Source organism: Meles meles, chromosome 2 (assembly GCF_922984935.1).
Source record: "Meles meles chromosome 2, mMelMel3.1 paternal haplotype, whole genome shotgun sequence".
In the NCBI taxonomy this organism is placed as follows: Eukaryota; Metazoa; Chordata; class Mammalia; order Carnivora; family Mustelidae; genus Meles; species Meles meles.
In genome coordinates this window covers 176762693-176781084 of record NC_060067.1, presented here as the reverse complement: position 1 = coordinate 176781084, position 18392 = coordinate 176762693, and the positions used below count along the sequence as shown (strand labels likewise).

The following is an 18392-nucleotide window of genomic DNA, read 5'->3' as shown; positions in this document are numbered from 1 at the left end:
TCTTAATTTCAATATCCCATTTTCCCCCATTTATTTTGTTTAATTTCATTCCCTCCCTCTGGTCGGTTTTAATGAATGACGATACTATGTGACATGCTACCCCATCAGTTCAGGGTGAGAATTTTTGAATAAACCTTTTCTGATCCAAAGCCTGCTTCTTTTCCTATCATCCAAAAGTCTACCCGAAGCTTGGGAAGGAGCTGACTGGAAGGACCCCGAGTTTATTGGGAGATATCCCCACGTCGACATGTTTCCCCTTTGACAGATGAGGCAGGAAGAGCAAGTTCAAGCCACCAAAGACTTATAAGGAATAAACCTGCTGCTCTACCTTGGGAAGCTTGCCTTTAAAGGAACAACCTTAACTCACACGTTATGTTTCAAGGTGGCAGCAACTCACCCTGTTTCTCATGGCAGAGGGCCTGGGGCCTCTACCGTCCCTCTACCTGCAGTGGCGACGGGCCAGGGCGGGGCGGCCTCGGCCATCTTGGGTTCCTCAAGCTTCCTCTTCATCACCTGGCGCGGTTGTGGAGCGCCTCCGGCAGCTGGGGCCGCTTCTCCCAGTAAGCCCCGTCAGAAAGCGGCCACACGGGTCAGCTGGTGACACAGCGACCCGGTAAAAGAGCCAGCCTCGAGAATGGGTACGAGCCCCCGCAGGCTCGGGGATTTCTAGGGCCTGGTGGAAGGCGGTCCACGAATTCTGGTCGATGGTTTGCTGTTCAGTGGCAAGAGCAGGGCAGCACTGCTTCATCTGCACCCTTTGCACAGCTTCCCGTGTCTCTGTCCTAAGGGTTCTGGCAGTATTTTATAAAGTTTCCTCGTGTTCGTCAATTCACTACTGGCATTGGGTCTGCAGGCACAGAATTTATTTTCGCTGCGGGGCCAGTTTGATGATTGGAGTCTTCCTGAGCTGCCCTCATACTTCCTCCTCAGTCAGCTCGTTAAAGGTCAGCAGTAATATTCCTTATCTATCCGGGGATCCCTGTATTCCTCTGGCAGCTGCCGCACCTCACCTGGCTTAGCCTAGAAGCCACAGGACAGCACTGCGCATGCCTGGCCCCAGGTCCCACCGCGCTTGCGCAGCTCTTCCCGCAATCCAGGCTCTGTGCTGACCTAATTTTTCCAGTTTGAGTGGAATTTGTTTTACCAAAATGTTTCCTCTGAGTACTTCTTTGGTCATATTTCACAAACTTTCGCAAGTATTATTATTTTTATGAGTGCTTAATTCATCTTGTTTGAAATTTTAATTTTGATTTCTTGTTTGATTCATGATCTATTTAGAGGAATATTATATGCTTTTGTTTCCTTGGGCTAGAGTGGCCATCTTTTCTACTTTGGTAAAATTTATGGTCCAAGAATATCACTATCTTTATGATTCTGGTTTATGAAATTTATGGGAAGATTCATTGTCGCCCAGTGCATGTTCAATTTTTATTGCTCCATTGACTTTTGAAAGACTATGTATTATGTTTGATATATAAGCATTGTTAATTATGTTATATGTATTTTCCATATCCTTAATTATTTGCTGACAAATTGAAAGGGACACGTCAAAAGTTTTCATTTTAATTTCATTTTCATTTTGTAGTTTTATCAAATATCTTGCCTTTCTGACACATTTTAAATTATATATTTTATATAATATCAATTACTGCATAAAGTTACCTCTTGGATCTTACTGCATGATTGTGCTTTTTATCTATATGAAATATTATTGTCTCAGTGGATTTTTGGGGTTTTTTGCTTAAATAGTTTTGAATACAATATTTGCATGTAACTTTGCTTTCGTTTTATTCATACTTGGTTGGAATATCTTTGCCCAGCTATATGTCAATCTTTTTGTCTAATTTCCTGTTAATTGTGTCTCTTATAAATACCATGGAACTGGATTTCTGTTCCCTTATTTATTTAAAAATACATTTTATTTGTTAATTTACCAGGGGAATTTGATTATTCTCCTTTATGGTGATTTGTTTTATTGGTTCTCATAATAGCTAGAGGTTGAGTTTGCTGCATAATAGAATATCTAAATATAAGTGGCTTAAAAAAAACAAATGGGAGATAAGTTAGTAAAGAAAAGGAAAATAGATGTTAGGCAGCTAAAAGCTCTGTCACAGTCTTAGTTCCTTGTCTTACTAGAGAGACCAGAATTACATGGTGACTAGGAATTTTGAGAGACATGGACTCAAACACTGGCTCCTCCACTTCCTACTGTGTAATCTTGGGCAAATTAATTTTTCTAAATTGGGTTTCATTCATACAATACGAATAACCTCCTTTAGAGTATTGTAGGGAGAATTATATGATAATACGTGTAAACCATTCAGGGTAAACTAAGCACTAACCGTTGGCTGATATTTTCGTTTATTTGTTAATTTTTAGTACTTTTATTTATTTTCTTACATATTTGACTTGTATAATTCTATTTTTAATAGAATATCATAGACATACGAGGCAAGCCAAGTTCAGAACAAATTTCCCATTCTATATTTCCTCTATATATCTCTGCATGTTTTATATCTATATTAAAAAAAAAAAAAGATCTTTGGCATGCTTTCCATCACAACATCCCTCCTTCCTTCCAGAAATTGTTGAATTTGAACATTCAGTTCTAGATTGCTGTCGTGGTTTTTTTTTGTTTTTTTGTTTTTGTTAGCATTATACATCTGGTATAAGAGTTTTTTCTTCATATTTGCTTTAGAGTCAAAAATTAATTTTACCAGTTTCATTAGGCACCAGTTTTTCTTACATAACATGCTTTCTGTTTCTGAATGTTTTTTTCTTGAGACTCTCTGTATTCATTTGCAAGGGAAGGTTTGGATGGTATGTTCATACCTTGAATGTCCAAAACATTTTTTTTTTCCTTGCTGTCACTGGTGAACAACAGTTTTGTTCGGTGGAGAATTTTTGGCTTGTCATCATTTTTCCTAAAATCTCTGTAAATGCAGTTGTTCCAATATCTTCTAGCACTTAAGGCTATCTGTTAGATATGAATCCATGTCTCTAAGCTCCAAATCCACCCTCTCCTCTCTGCTTTGTGAAATGAGGCCAGGCCTCAGCAATTATATGTGTCCAAGTTTTTCCAACATTGCCAGAACCAGACTCACATCATCTCAGATACCACCACCAGTCAGGTCAACTAGGACCCCACCTCCAAAGTCTAAAACTCAACTCCAAAGGGCACCTCTTTTAAGATGCTGATGTTGATAATCCTGACCTTTTTTTTTTTTGTGAATCTCCCAGCCAGGCTCTAGGGTGCTTTTTCACTTACTTACTGTCTCTATATTATCCCCATCTTTTCCTTTTACATTTCCAATCCTCCAGTGCTGTTTAACAGATTTTTAGAATCTCACTAGGAACTCTAATTGTAATTTGACAAAGTTTAATTACATGTTCTCTGTTAATGCTTTCACTGAAGGTCATTTTATCTCTTTTCTCTGTTTTAGCCTCTTATTTTTCTTATACTCCCCATGTAAATGGCATTTTCTGTTGTCTGCTAATGTTCATAAATGAAGGTTTAGAATACCTTATTTACTCTGTTGGCTGCTGTTCATGTTTATAGATACACACATAACTATCCACCAACTAAATGGGCAGTTTTAAGCCCCACTGTGGAAGTCTATCCCAATTTACTGGGTGTTTTTCTACACAGACACACGCACATGGGATAATGCTATGGCCAGCAACTCCACAGACAAGGCTTTCTCTGGACCAGGTCTCATGTTTTTCATTTCTCTCTGACTGCTTTCCCAAGTGCTTCTGGGAAAAGTAGTGTTGCTGCTGCTAGCCAAGAGGTCCCCATCAGCCATGGTGTGGCGACAGTCTCCCCCAGGCCCGTCTGGCTTTGTGGCTTCATCTTCAGTGTATAAGCTCAGATGGGGGGGCTTTCTACCCCCTGTTCACTCCCAAACAGCCATTGCTTCCAGGTTTTGCTTCCCCAACCCAAGAGAAATTTACGTGTCCTCTCAGAATTTCCTCCAATTTTTGCCTGACTTAAACTTTGCAGTGTTCATAAGCTGCTAGCTCCCAATGCCAGTTTTTGATTGGGTATAAGTTTTTCTGTTAGTTATATTTTATTTCTGGATAATATTCTTTTGGTTTGTAGCATGAGGTCAGTATTGTTCTTAGTTTGAATGAAACTAATTTTTTTTTTTTTCAGGGAGGGGGCGGTAATTTCTGTGGGTTGGAGGATTGTAAACATATGGCCTACCATCATCTTTCTGGAAGCCTGTCAGTAAAAGATTTATACTTGAAGAATCACTTAGTAAGAGAGAAAAAAAAAATCATGTGTAAAGAACAGAAAAACATTTCATGGAAACTATTAATAATTATCAATACTGAAATATATGTATATAATTTCCACATATCCACACCCAACATCTGTCCTGAGCTGCAAAATACATTTCTAACTGCTGTTAGACCCAGAAACTTAGTAATATCCCTACTGACACTTACCATAGATATTAAATGGAACTTATAGTGAGAGCTGAAACCCCAAAGAAATAGATGCCAGTAACTCTCAGGTATTAAGTAAGCTACAGCATTGCCACTTACAAACCAATTGGAAGAAAACCAGCTGAAGCTCTTAGCTTGTTACACAATACAAATTAGGGTAAGCTAGTTCTTTATATGTTCTAGAAAATAACCTTTTGTCAGATATATCATTTGCTAATATTTCTCCCATTCTGCAGGTTGCCTTTTAGTTTTCTTGATTGTTTCCTTCACTGTGCAGGAACTTTTTATTTTGATGAAGTCCCAATATTTTATTTTTGGTTTTGTTACTCTTTCTTCCAGAGTCCTATCTAGAAAGAAGTCCATGTTAAAAAGGTTGCTGCCTCTTTCTTAGGATTTTTATGGTTTCTAGTCTCACATTTAGGTCTTTAATCTATTTTGAATTTATTTTTTGTATGGTGTAAGAAGGAGGTCCAATTTCATTCTGTTGCTGTCCAGTTTTCCCAATATCATTTTGATGAAGTTTTAGAATATAGGTGAGGTTCGGTGGGGTGAAGTCCCCAGCCAATGACCAAGAAAGAACTCTTGAGACATCTTTGGTGCAAAATGGTGGTTTATTAAGGCATGGGGACAGGACCCTTGGGCAGGAAGAGCTGCTGCCCTGGGGTTGTGAGGGGTGGCAGGTTATGTACCACAGGGGTGGGGCAAGTAAGGAAAAGGGAGGTTTCAATGGAACTTGCGTATGCTAAAGAGGACCTACAAAATACCAGATACCAGAGGCCTTGCCATTGCCAAGGTTGTTTTGCCCTCTAGCAAGGTATTAACATTAAGATGGGTGGGAGAGGTGGGATTGGGAGAGGGGGAGCGGGCTATGGACATTGGGGAGGGGAGGCGAACCATAAGAGACTATGGACTCTGAAAAACAACCTGAGGGTTTTGAAGGGTCAGGGGTGGGAGGTTGGGGGAACAGGTGGTGGGTAATGGGGAGGGCACGTTTTGCATGGAGCACTGGGTGTTGTGCAAAAAGAATGAATACTGTTACGCTGAAAAAATAAATAAAATGGAAAAAAAAAAAAAAAAAAGATGGGTGGGAGATTCCTAAAGAATGTCACATATGTCCCACCCAGAAGTGGGGGTGGGGGAAGGTTGGGGAAGTTGGAGGGTGTCAGCTTTGTCCTGCTTTGTTGAAGGAGGAAATTAATTTACTATATAGTTGTGGGTTCATTTCTGGGTTTTCTATTCCGTTCCATTATCTAAGTGTCTATTTTTGTGCCACTACCATTCTTTTTGATTACTACAGCTTTGTAATAAAACTTGAAGTCCCGAATTGTGATGCCTCCAAGTTGACTTTTCTTTTTCAAGTTTGCTTTGGCAGTTTGAATCTTTTGTGATTCCTTACAAAGTTTAGGATTGCTTATTCTATTTCTGTGAAAAATGCTGTTGGTGTTTTGATAGGGATTGCTTTAAATGTGTAGATTGTTTTGGTAGTATAGACATTTAACAATATTTGTTTTTCCAGTCCTTGGACATGGAATGTTTTTTCATTTCTTTGTGTCATCACCAATTTCTTTTGCCAGTATTTTAGTTTTTAGAGTATTGGTCTTTTACCTCTCTGGTTAGGTTTATTCCTAGATATCTCATTGTTTTTTTGTGAAATTGTAGATGGGATTTATTCCTTAATTTCCCTTTTCACTGCTTGATTATCGGTGTATAGAAATGGAACAGATTTTTGTGCACTGGTTTTGTATTCTGTGACTTTACTGAATTCGTTTAACAGTCTAGGAGATTTTGAATGACGTTGTTTGGGTTTTTTATATAGGGTATCATGTCATCTGCAAATAGTGAAGTTTTACTTCTCCCATGCTGATTCAGATGCCTTTTATTTATTTTTTGTGTCTGATTACTGTGGCTAGTACTTCTAGCACTACATTAAATCACAGTGGTGAGACTGGACATTCCTGTCTTGTTTCCAACCATAGAGGAAAAGTGCTCAGTTTTTCACCCCTGAGAATGATATTAGTTGTGGGTTTTTCATATATGATCTTCATTATGTTGAGATATGTTCCTTCTAAACCTACTTTGTTGGGGGTTTTTTATCATGAATGGATGTTTTACTTTGTCAAATGCTTTTTTAGCATCTACTGAAATAATCATATAATTCTTATCCTTTCTTTTATTAATGTGGCATATTATGTCGAGTAACTTTGAATATTGAACCACTTGATTGTGGTGAATGATTTAAAGACATTACAAAGCTCAACACCTGAAAAATGAATAATCCAATTAACAAACGGGTAGAAGACATGAATTTTTTTTTTATTTTTTAAAAGATTTTATTTATTTATTTGACAGAGATCACAAGTAGGCAGAGAGGCAGGCAGAGAGAGAGAGAGAGAGAGAGAGGAGGAAGCAGGCTCCGTGCAGAGAGCCCGATGCAGGACTCGATCCCAGGACCCTGAGATCATGACCTGAGCTGAAGGCAGAGCCTTAACCCACTGAGCCACCCAGGTGCCCATAGAAGACATGAATTTTTTCAAAGAAGACATATGGCTGACCAATAGACCCATGAAAAGATGCCCAATGTCGCTCATCATCAGGGAAATACAAATCAAAACAACAATGAAATAATCACCTGACAACTGTCAGACCTGCTAAAATCAACAACACGAGAAACAACTGGTCCTGGCAAGGATGTGGAGAAAGGGGAGCATTTTTGCACTGTTGGTGGGAATGCAAACTAGTGCAGCCACTCTAGAAAACAGTATGGAGGTTCCTCAGAAAATTGAAAATAGAGCTACACTATGATCCAGCAATTGCACTACTAGGTATTTAAAAAAAAAAAAGAAAGAAAGAAAGAAAAAAATATGTCTCTCTCTCTCTCTCTCTCTCTATATATATATATATGCACACACATACACACTAATCTAATTAAAGGGGATACATGCACCCCATTGTTCAAGCAACATTATCTATAATAGTCAAATTATAGAAATAGTCCAAGTGCCCATCAGCTGATGAAGAGATAAAGAAGATGTAGTATATATTTACCCGGCCATTAAAAAAGGGTGAAATCTTGCCATTTGCAACAAAATGGATGGAACTAGAGGGTATTATGCTAAGTGGAATAAATGAGTCAGAGAAAGACAAATACCGTATAATTTCATGCGTATGTGGAATTTAAGAAACAAAACAAGTGAGCAAAGGGGGGGGGAAGGGAAGGAGGCAAACCAAGAAACAGATTCTTAACTATAAAGAGCAAACTGATGGTCATCAGGGGGAGGTAGGTGGGGGGAATGGATGAAATAGGTGATGGGGATTAAGGAGTGCCCTCGTGATGAGCACTGAGTGATGTATGAAAGTGTTCAGTCCCTATATTGCACATCTGAAATCAATGTTACATTGCATGTTAACTAACTGGATTTAAATAAAAATGTTAAAAAAAATTAAGTGAAATTGGAAAAAGAAGAGGATTTTTAAAACAAGTTCTGTTATGGCAGAGGTGTGGGAGTGCTTTTGTCTCATGTCAAGCCTAAGGAAAGGAGCTTGAGAGGTTCCACTCAGAATTTTCAGTTTGCATCTTTTGGAACGCTGGGGACACAGAGGACTGACATCTGGCTCATTTGTGATAAGTGGCCATTTAGCTAGTTGCTCTAGGCAGAAATTGTCACACTGAAGATAATCTGTCCTTCCACTGTTTGTTGAGGCAAAGAATAATAGACTTGTTCCCGGAGCCAGATTTGGGTCACATGTAAGCATCTTCTCTTATCTGCTCAAGTAGGCATCTGGAGGGGTACAGGTCCCAGCAGAATAAAGGCATGTGAGGTGTACTGAGAAAAAATTGTGAGCAACCAGTTCGAGAACATGTTTCCACCCAATTCAAGGGAACTGCAAATGGGACCCTTAATGATTAAGTATTATCCCTACTGCAGTCCTTCTCCCTGCTCCCCTTGCATTTCTGATCCCCTTTACCTTGCTTAACTTTATTTTCCTAGCATATAACTGCTAACATATCATGCAAGTTGCATATCAGTTGTCTTTATTTATTGCCTAGACTGTAAGATCCATAAAGGCAAGGATCTTTCGTATATGTTGTTCACTGATAGATCCCCATCACTAGAATAATATTTGGGTCATGATAGGTACTAAAAAAAATGCTTGTTAAATTTGAATATGAATTGAATTGGTATCCAAAGAGCAATGAAACAGCCCATACAAATAAACATTAAATACCTCCCATCCCCAGAGCTCCAGGGTGAGAGCCTACCGATGGAACAGCAGTCAAGTCCAGCATTTCCTCGTCTAACCTCCCTCTTCTGTTTACTCTCTGACACTGACCTACAATTCTAAAACAGCCAGAGGTAGGCTAGTCAGTGGGCAACTACAAGTAAAAACTCAGAGAGGAAACCAGTCCTTTTTCCCAGTATAGGTAACCTGCCCAAGGAACACCTGAGGTGGAAGGGAGTAAAGCTTTAATTATAACAGAATTCAATTTTATTATTAGTATTACCAATGCTACACTGGACTGAACATAGAAAAACAAATGGCTCAGAAACTAAGAATGACTGGAGGAATGTTAATGTACCTTAAGTTGATCTGAAAAGTAATGGAGCCTGCAAAATGTTTCATCCAAATACCTTGATGGTTTTGAAGGGGTAAATTTCTGATTACATTCTGCCAGCTCTGCTTCTTTGACAAACAAAGCACATTTCTGTGTTAAATGCACTCATTTTCTTTTTCTTACAGCACATTCCCTCCTGTCAAAATCCTGACTATCCTTTAAATGGACATGTTGAGACTGTTTCTTCTCCAGTATCACAGGCAATTTTCATCCAGAACCAATATCCTATAGCCCTGATTTTTGCATGTAATAAAGTGTGTAACACATATTAAGCACTTCATAAATGTTTGATGAGTAAAGGAATGAATAAATGATAGGCCTTCTTGAAATCAGAAGGCTTTATGAGCAATATGAGGGACAAGCTGTTTATTCTTAAGTATGTGGGAATTAAAATTATGTAAGTAAAATGAGTGGGTGCTTGTCATTTACTGAATATCCAGGAAAGTTCCAATCACTTTTTCTTCAATGAGTGCATGCTAATGGAAATGAATGTGTGTAAAATGGCTACGTAGATATAGGCAAGGTTAAAAGAGAAAATACAATTTTTTTGGTTTGTTTATTCATCTCTATATCAAGAAAATTATTTGTACATCGGTCCTTCTTTTCTTTTTCTTTGCAGGTGATCCTTGTATTTGTACTAAGCATTGGGTCTCTTATAATCTATTTCATCAACTCTTCTGAGTGAGTAAAATCCCCAGTTACCCTTGTTTGCTATGTCTGTAGGTTGCCTGCTAATCTGGAATTTTCTGTCAGGAATAATGCTTACCATGCTTTTAGATATACACACACACACACTCATAAAAAATGGTAAGTGTTCCCCACCACCAAGAAGCATTACACGCAATTCCACCAAAAAAAATACACAAGTTTCCCCTGTATCCTATGACCATACATTGCTAGGGGCTGGGGTACTGGACACAGGTCTATTCCAGAATCTCTGAGACTGGAGGCCTCCAGTTGTGGTCTCCATCCTTGGACCCTTGTTCTCCATTTAGGAGGGCGTTCTATGCCTTTGGAGTCTCTATGTGTTGAAACAGAAGTTCTACAGTTGTTTCAGGGTTTCTCATAGGCTTCAAACAACTTTGGATGGTTTTGAGAAAGGCAAATGCTACACCTAACCTGGGATAAAGGTGCATGCTATTGTCTGCTCTTTTCTAATGCCAATCTCCTCTCTATGCCCAAGTTAGAATGGTTTCTTGGACACAAGCTAATCTAATCTGAACTCCACACTGATCAGCTGGGAATTACATTTGATTTCCAGCTAAAGTAAAATTAGGATTACAGGGCCACTGAAGTAGGGCAATTTTAGAAAGCCTAGAGAAACTAGCAGCAATTGTTTTGTGGACTCCCTACTGATTTTAGGAAATTTTCCCCTAAATTTGGGTTCAGATTAATCCATTTGACTTAGAGTAGCTCTGTACCAGAAAGGTACAGAAGCCAGAATGTCCTGGCTGTATAGATGGGTTTGCTAAACCAGGAAGAGCCACATAATCTTTCCACCTCTGAATCCTCATTGATAAAGCAGAAATAGGACCAGTAAGCTCTATGAAAGGAAGAGCAGGTAATTGTCCCATTATTTTCAGCTCTGTGTGCAGTCTGTGGTTTTGTTTGTGCATACCTCTCTTCCCAAGAGAAAAGTAATTTCCTTATGATGTGAATTTAAGTGTTTTGGATCAACCATTCATGGTGAATAAATAGAACATTGACAACACTTTCTCTTCATTTGGTCTTGTATAGTCAGAAATTTTAAAATGTACATCTTTATACATTGCTCTTGTTTCTTTTCCAGCCCTGTTGGAAGCTGTTCTTCATATGAAGACAAAACCATCCCTATTGATTTGACTTTCAATGTGTTCTTTAGTTTCTATTTTGGGTTGAGAGTAAGTATCTATGGAAAGTGGGAATAAACAGATGAACACAACAGGTGCAACCCAAAGAGGTCTGTATGTGCCTTAGTTGTACAATCTGCCCATGTTTTCAGGCTCTAAAACTAGAGGGTCTGTGCCCTAAATTGTCCAATGTATAAAGAGGCATGAAAACTCTCTCTTGCACTTGAAACTGTATCTAGGCCAAAAATCCCAATGCAAATGAAAATGATTCCTTTTTAAATATCACCACCCTGTCACACTGTCCTCCTTATTGGCTTCCCACCTACCACTGAGAAAGCTTTACTAATAACCACAAGCTAGCAAACATGAGTAATAGCCTCCGAAGATGTCATTGGTTCCACTGATGACCACTGCTGGCATATGTGCCATATAACTATATAAAATACTTTCATGTCTTTGTTTCAATTTCTGTTATACATTTATTAAATAGTTCTCTCATTCTGCAGCCATTTATTGAGGATCCATCCTAGAACTAGATTTCATCGTATTTATCCATCCCATGTTTATGGGAGACTCTGAGAGAGTGTGTGTGTGTGTGTGTGTGTGTGTGTGTGTGTGTGTGGGTGGGTGGGTGTGTCTTTATGACCTTCCTTCAAAACTCTGACCACACTGACCATCAAAATCTTTTTACGGTAATCTCCCTCTGGAACTTTCTTAATCTAAATAGGGAAGATCAGACACAGAGTTTGGCCAGTCAAGCTTCTAGATAGTTGTACTTTTACCATTGAAGGCCATCCTAAATCTTCATTGCTCACAAATAGGAGGCTTTATCAATGCAATTATAGAAATCATAAAGTTCTAGGAGCAGCAAGAAGGTCAAAGTGTTTATTCTGAAGTGTGAGAGTTAAGATCTGGTGAGTAAAATGGATTCATGTTCATTTATTGAACACCCACTAAAGGTACTGTCCTTACATCTATATAAATATATGTGTTTTTATCTATACTAACATATTCATCTGTATAACTATCTAAGTGTGTGTGTGTGCGTGTGTGTGTCTGCTTATAATAGAATGACATCAAAGCTTCAGTGGGTGAGTGAAATGTAGCTGAAGCCACTCTTAGGTTCATTTTAAAATTCTTGAGGGTAACAGAATTTGGAGTCTTTTGTTTCTATTTCATAGTTTGTGGCAGCTGATGACAAGATCAAGTTCTGGTTGGAGATGAATTCAATTGTGGACATCTTTACTGTTCCACCAACCTTTATTTCTTATTATTTGAAGAGTAACTGGCTAGGTAAGTGTGTTGTGGGAATCAGGAATCAATCTCTCAAAAAAAAAAAAAATCTTCCACATTCACTCATAAGGATCCTTCATTTTTCTTTAAAGCCTAAATGCTATTTAAAATTTTTCTCGTCATGATTAGATGGTTTTGTAATATATTTTCAGCACTTATTTTTTTTTAACCTCAGTGCCTGGTGGTGTACCTGATGCAGAGTAAGTGACAGTATTTGTTTATTGTTTACTGTTTACTGACTGGCTCGTCCACAACCCAAGAAAGAAGTGAGGCCCAGACATCCCATCCTCTTGCAGCATCTTTATGATGCTGGAATCCCACAGGGACTAGAAGACATGAAAAACCTCCCTGGATCTTTAAAAACCCTAAATCCTCCTATCTGGATAGGCTGTGACATGTTAGACATTTACCTAATTATTTTGTCTTCCACGTGGATGTAGGGACAGCGTGTGAGAATTAGATGGCTTTTATCAGATTTTATGGAATTTGTACTATTATCTATTACCTGTCAAATATTCTTTGCCATCCCAGTTCTCAAATTATGTAAAGTAAGACATCATGTAAAAAGTGAGAAGCCAATCATAGAGATTCTATAGTGAGGAGTTTAAGTGGTTTATGAGTCATGGACTGTCTGTTCTAAAGAGGAGTTCAATAGAGTTAGATGTTGAGTTGTATTTATGATACGTGAGCAATGCTTCCACAGGCTTTATATTATAAGCTCAACAGCCTTATGAGGTAGGTACTTATAATTCCCATTTTGCAGATGAGGAACTAGGAAAGTTAAGGGAACTGCTTTAGATTATACCAGCTATTTAGTGTCAGGGCCAGAATTTGAGGTAGAGGTTATGCTTCTAAACCTGTGGTGTCTTACATTGTATTTGAGCATCTCTAGGAGAAGAAGAGTATAAATAGTCCCAACTGTGTTATAACACAGAGTTCTCCCTGAAGTGACCCTCTCCTTTCGGCAGATTTCTCCTTTTGATTGCTTTGTAGGTTTACGGTTCTTAAGAGCTTTGCGACTGCTAGAACTCCCTCAAATCCTGCAAATTCTCCGAGCCATCAGAACCAGGTAAATGCTAACCCTGCCTTAAATCCTGCTTACTTGCTGGTTTGGATTAGGAAATTAAAATGTAAACTGAACCTTCAACTCATTTCCCATCAGAATTTCAGTGCAAATCCCATGAAATCCCTTACCTCCCAAGACACTATCAACTTACTCACTCACTCCCATTGTATTAATATCATATGGTGGCTGAGAAGCTTGCCATCACTTGGAAGAGTTTGTTTTTTCTTTGTTTTGCAGAGCTACAATGTGTAAGTTCATTTACGCTTTAATTCTGCCTCTCCCCTGAAAAGAGTTTTAAAATAATAGTAATTCATGGGCTTTGGTTCTACTTACTTGCTATCATGACTCACTTCTCTTCTGTCTAGGAATGTAAGACCAATTTCTCTGAGCATGAGGTACCCAGTAGCAGCCGTGAAATTGCTTACAAAAATAGAACCACCTAATTATCTCAAAAAAAAAAAAAAGTTCAAAGTACCTTGAACAGCAATACTTCTAAAGTTTTAAGCAGTTTGGTTTAATGTTACCTATTGAAAATCTTCATGCCTCTATGTTCTCCCTAGAAGCATCAAATTTTATAAGCCAGGTGGATTTCACTGCTAAGTGTTCATGCAGTCAGGACTAGGCTGCTCTTGTGTAACTAGTGGCCCTACCTGAAAACCATAGAGATTTCAGCTAAACTCTAGAGCTTTACTTTAATAAACAGGAGCTTGTCTGATCACTTTCACTCAAAGATCCTTGTGTGAGTTTAGCAATATAAGACATTTCTGTGATCAACTCAAAATTCCATTTTACAAACCCATTCTCTGGATTCCTACGATACTGTGCTTTGTACTGTTACTTTAGACAATGCAGAAATGTATCAAAATGTATCAAATGCATTTTATGATGATAAACATATGTATATATATATATTTTTAAAGATTTTATTTATTTGACAGAGAGAGATCACAAATAGATAGAGAGGCAGGCAGAGAGAGAGAGGGAAGCAGCCCCTGCTGAGCAGAGAGCCCGATGCGGGACTTGATCCCAGGACCCCGAGATCTTGACCTGAGCCGAAGGCAGCGGCTCAACCCACTGAGCCACCCAGGCACCCCATAAGCATATATTTTTAAAAGTAATATAATATCAGGCTAGTGGATGTCATAGCAATGTGTAAAGTTTTTGAACAGTGTGTGTGACTGGCTATGTTCAGAGCTGGGCATCTCAGACCCCTAATGTGTATATGAATCAAGCAGAGGATGCAGATCTATAATTCATTTCTTTAGGTAGCGCATTAGGAGATGTGAACCCAGAAATGTCCTGTGGGATACTGTGGGATAGTGTCATAGATAGATAGATAGATGATAGATAGATAGATGCAGATCTATAATCAGGGGTGGAGTCTGGGATCCTGCATTTCTAATAATGCTCCCAGGTAAGTGTACCATTGCTTTTGGCACAGAAGAGTAGCCAGATTTTACGCACTACTGGTATTTATTTACCCTAAAGATACAAATGTGGTGAACCAAAGGGGCATGTGCCCCTGAATGTTTATAGCAGCAATGTCCACAATAGCCAAACTATGGAAAGAACCTAGATCTCCATCAATGGATGAATGGATAAAGAAGATGTGATGTGTGTGTGTGTGTGTGTGTGTGTGTGTGTATACACACACACACACACACACACACACACACACACAATGGAATACTATGCAGCCATCAAAAAGATCCTGCCACTTGCAATGATATAGATGAAACTAGAGGGTATTATGCCAAGGTAAATAAGTCAATCAGAGAAAGACAATTATCATATGATCTCTCTGATATGAGGAATTTGAGTGGGGGTTCATGTGGTGAAGGGATAGAAAAAATGAAACAAAATGGGACCGGGGAGGGAGACAAACTATAAGAGTCTCTTAATCTCAGGAAACAAACTGAGGGTTGCTGGGAGGTGGGGGGTAGGGATAGGGTGGCTGGACATTGGGGAAGGTATGTGCTATGGTGAGTGCTATGAAATGTGTAAGGCTGATGATTCACAGACATGTACCCCCAGGGCAAATAATACATTATATGTTTAAAAAAAAAAAAAGAGGTAACCAGAATTTAGAGGACAGAGTATTGTTTTTCTGGAACCAGTCAGAGCCTAACAGTTTTTTGTCTTTCTTCCTCTAGCAATGCAGTGAAGTTTTCCAAACTGTTATCAATAGTCCTTAGTACCTGGTTCACTGCTGCAGGGTTCATTCACTTGGTAAGCATCTCATCAAACTCTCTAATCTTGCTGGTCAGCATGAATATCTTTTCTTTTAAAAATGCAGGCAAACATTTTGAACTCCTGTCTTGTTGTATGAGGTTTATCATTTTATTTTCCCTTTGTGGGTCTTCTGCACCCCCATATTTTTCTCAAATACATGTTTCTTGTACTCAAGGTATCTATGTTCCTTCTTTCAACTTTCAAAACTTGCTCTCAGGAAAGGATCTAACAAGCTTACCCTTCAAAAGAATAAGCAATAGGTGAATCGTGTTGCTACGTCTTCATAGAGGTCTCAGCATTTTACAAAAGAATAAAAAGTCAAAGAAATTAAGGCAGTGAGAGATTTTCACACTAATGAAGGTGGAGAGTTGTGGGAGAGGAATTGGCGAGTTGCAAAGGGGAGCTTTGGGGCTTTTTTAGTTCTCCTGAAATCAATCTGCATATATAGCTGTCTCCTTTGCCTGTAGGAAAGGCTCATTTTTATCTCACATAATCGACATTGTAATAAATAGATTTCAACAATAAGGAACAAACTCCTGGACTTTATTGCTTGAGGACAGTTGAGGAACAGTTATTTAAAATGCAGAAATTGAAGTAGGATCCTAAAAGCAGAGGTCTTTGAGAAAAACAAAACAAAACAAAAGACAAATATAGCAAGCATCTTTTCCCTTTGAGTCCTTTCAAAATTAATTAAAACATTAACAATAAAAGAAATTGAAGTTACCATCTTGAGCTGTCAAGCAAAATGTCAAACACCAAATGCAAATCATGATATGAACCTTTCAGAAATCTGAAACCAGCCATATCCCTCCTCAGTCCTCAAGCAGGAGAGAAATTGCACTGAGAAAATATCACAGCAATCCAAGCAGATTCTGGATCTAGAGGATTGCACCTGGATGCATGGGCCCACCATGGGAGCAGCAATCATCAATGTCCTCCTCAAGACCCATTGGTCATTGCAGGATGGTAGGCAAGAGAATGCTACAGGAGAAACCATGGTAACAGGACGTTTTTATCTTCAGTAGCAGTTCCAATGAAGGACTCAGGCTGAATGTGAACTATCAACATATTTTATTTGACCTAGTTAGTGTTTTCTGTTCTTTTTCTTTTTTTTAATTGCTTTCTCACTTTTATTGGTGAGCTCACATAAAAGTTCATGTTTCTGGATTCTTTGGGGAAATACAAAGTTCTGGCAATCCACTCTACCATGATCACCAACAGTTCTAGTTGAAGACTAGCTGCTCCCTGTTAATAGCACGAGCTCTTGGGTTGGACAGTTTCCACCAGACTCACTTGAATCAAAGTCTCTTGCTCATCCTTTTTAAACATGTGAACAAGTTCCCTAGGTGAGGAGACCTCCAAAGAAGGATGCATGCAGAGGAAGATGGAGAAGCAACCAGATGGCTTGTGATGTAAGGGTATTCACTGCAAGTAACCCCAACATCTGTTGAAAACCCAGAAGAGCTAGATCCCAAAGCAAAGAAAATGGCAGATTTTCTTGGGGGAGGATATTTGAAATGACATACCGTAATGAAAGCTATAATTGTCATAGCTCACCATCTTCACATGTACTTACTGGCCTTCAGCTAAAAGTTGATATCATTAAAAGGTGAGTATTAACCAGAAAGTAATCAGGATGATGCACATGCTTAAATTCTGCCAAAAATAGCAAGGAGGTATGGTGGAGAACAGACAGACATCAGTATAATGACAGTTCTTTAATATAACTTTTAGAAGAATAACAATTATGAGATAATTTGTCCATGGAAACAAAGGAAACAGACAGACATCAGTATAATGACAGTTCTTTAATGTAACTTTTAGAAGAATAACAATTACAAGATAATTTGTCCAAGAAAACAAAGGAAAAGTGAGGTCTTTGAGAAAAGAATATGGATGTGTCCATATTTGAGAAAAAATATTTGAGAAAAAAATGCAAATAATTTTTTTCAATTTTCTCAAATTTTCTCAAATTTTCAAATTTATTTTATTTTTTTCAGTGTTCCAAAATTCATTGTTTATACACCACCCCCAGTGCTCCATGCAATCTGTGCCCTCCATAATACCCACCACCAGACTCACCCAACCCCCCACTCCCCTCCCCTCCAAAATCCTCAGTTTGTTTCTCAGAGTCCACAGTCTCTCATGGTATACCTTTAAAAGGGACTCATGGGTGCTATTTGAGAGAAAATATTTTTCTCTCAATATTTGAGAGAAAATTTTTGAGAAATCCATATTTGAGAAAAAATCCATATTTGAGAAAAAAATACAAATAAAAGGCTTTGAAAACTAAAAATACAAATTCAAACAAAATACATAAGGTTTGAAATAAAGGATTATTATATATTTAATCAGTAGCAGGAGTTGGAAAAATGGGCTGAATAATATCAGGGAAAAAGGACAAAGTATTATCAGAGCTGAAAATTAGAGGGAACCAAAATGTAATCAATGTGACAGAAACATGCATAGGAACATGGTAGACAGTTTTATGACGAAAACACTGATGTGGAAAAGAACAGAGGTACTCCAAGCAATGTTGATTGAACAGACTATAAAATTAGTGTTCCTGAGGAAAAGGATACGGCAAATGGCACCAGAAAAATGCTTTAAAATAAATTCTCGAATCTGTGGGCTAGAGGGTATACTGTATCCCAGAAAAAATGACCCTGAATTACATAATCCATCCATATTCTGTAGTAGTTTACTGACCTTTAAGGATAAGGGGAGAATCCAAGCAAAAGAAAGTGAAGTCTATATAAGGGGAAGATATGAAAACCAGCCTCAGATTTCTTATCAACATCAAGCAATACCAAAGATGTTAGAGTTGGGTCTGCAAAGTTGCGTGAAAATATAGCCTATCTTGTCGTTTTAAACACTCAAGAGAAAAATAGCACCCATGAGTCCC

The 18392-nt window shown here is 38.4% G+C and overlaps 1 protein-coding gene across 1 annotated transcript in view; it reads left to right on the top strand.

Annotated features, from left to right (window-relative positions):
* Nucleotides 1-18392, top strand: part of KCNU1 (potassium calcium-activated channel subfamily U member 1) — a 158461-nt gene that overhangs the window by 10860 nt on the left and 129209 nt on the right. The window contains exons 3-7 of the mRNA XM_045997611.1: nt 9687-9748; nt 10857-10947; nt 12078-12189; nt 13183-13258; nt 15409-15484. Coding sequence (XP_045853567.1) covers nt 9687-9748; nt 10857-10947; nt 12078-12189; nt 13183-13258; nt 15409-15484 — 417 coding nt within the window. The remainder of the gene's footprint in view (nt 1-9686; nt 9749-10856; nt 10948-12077; nt 12190-13182; nt 13259-15408; nt 15485-18392) is intronic.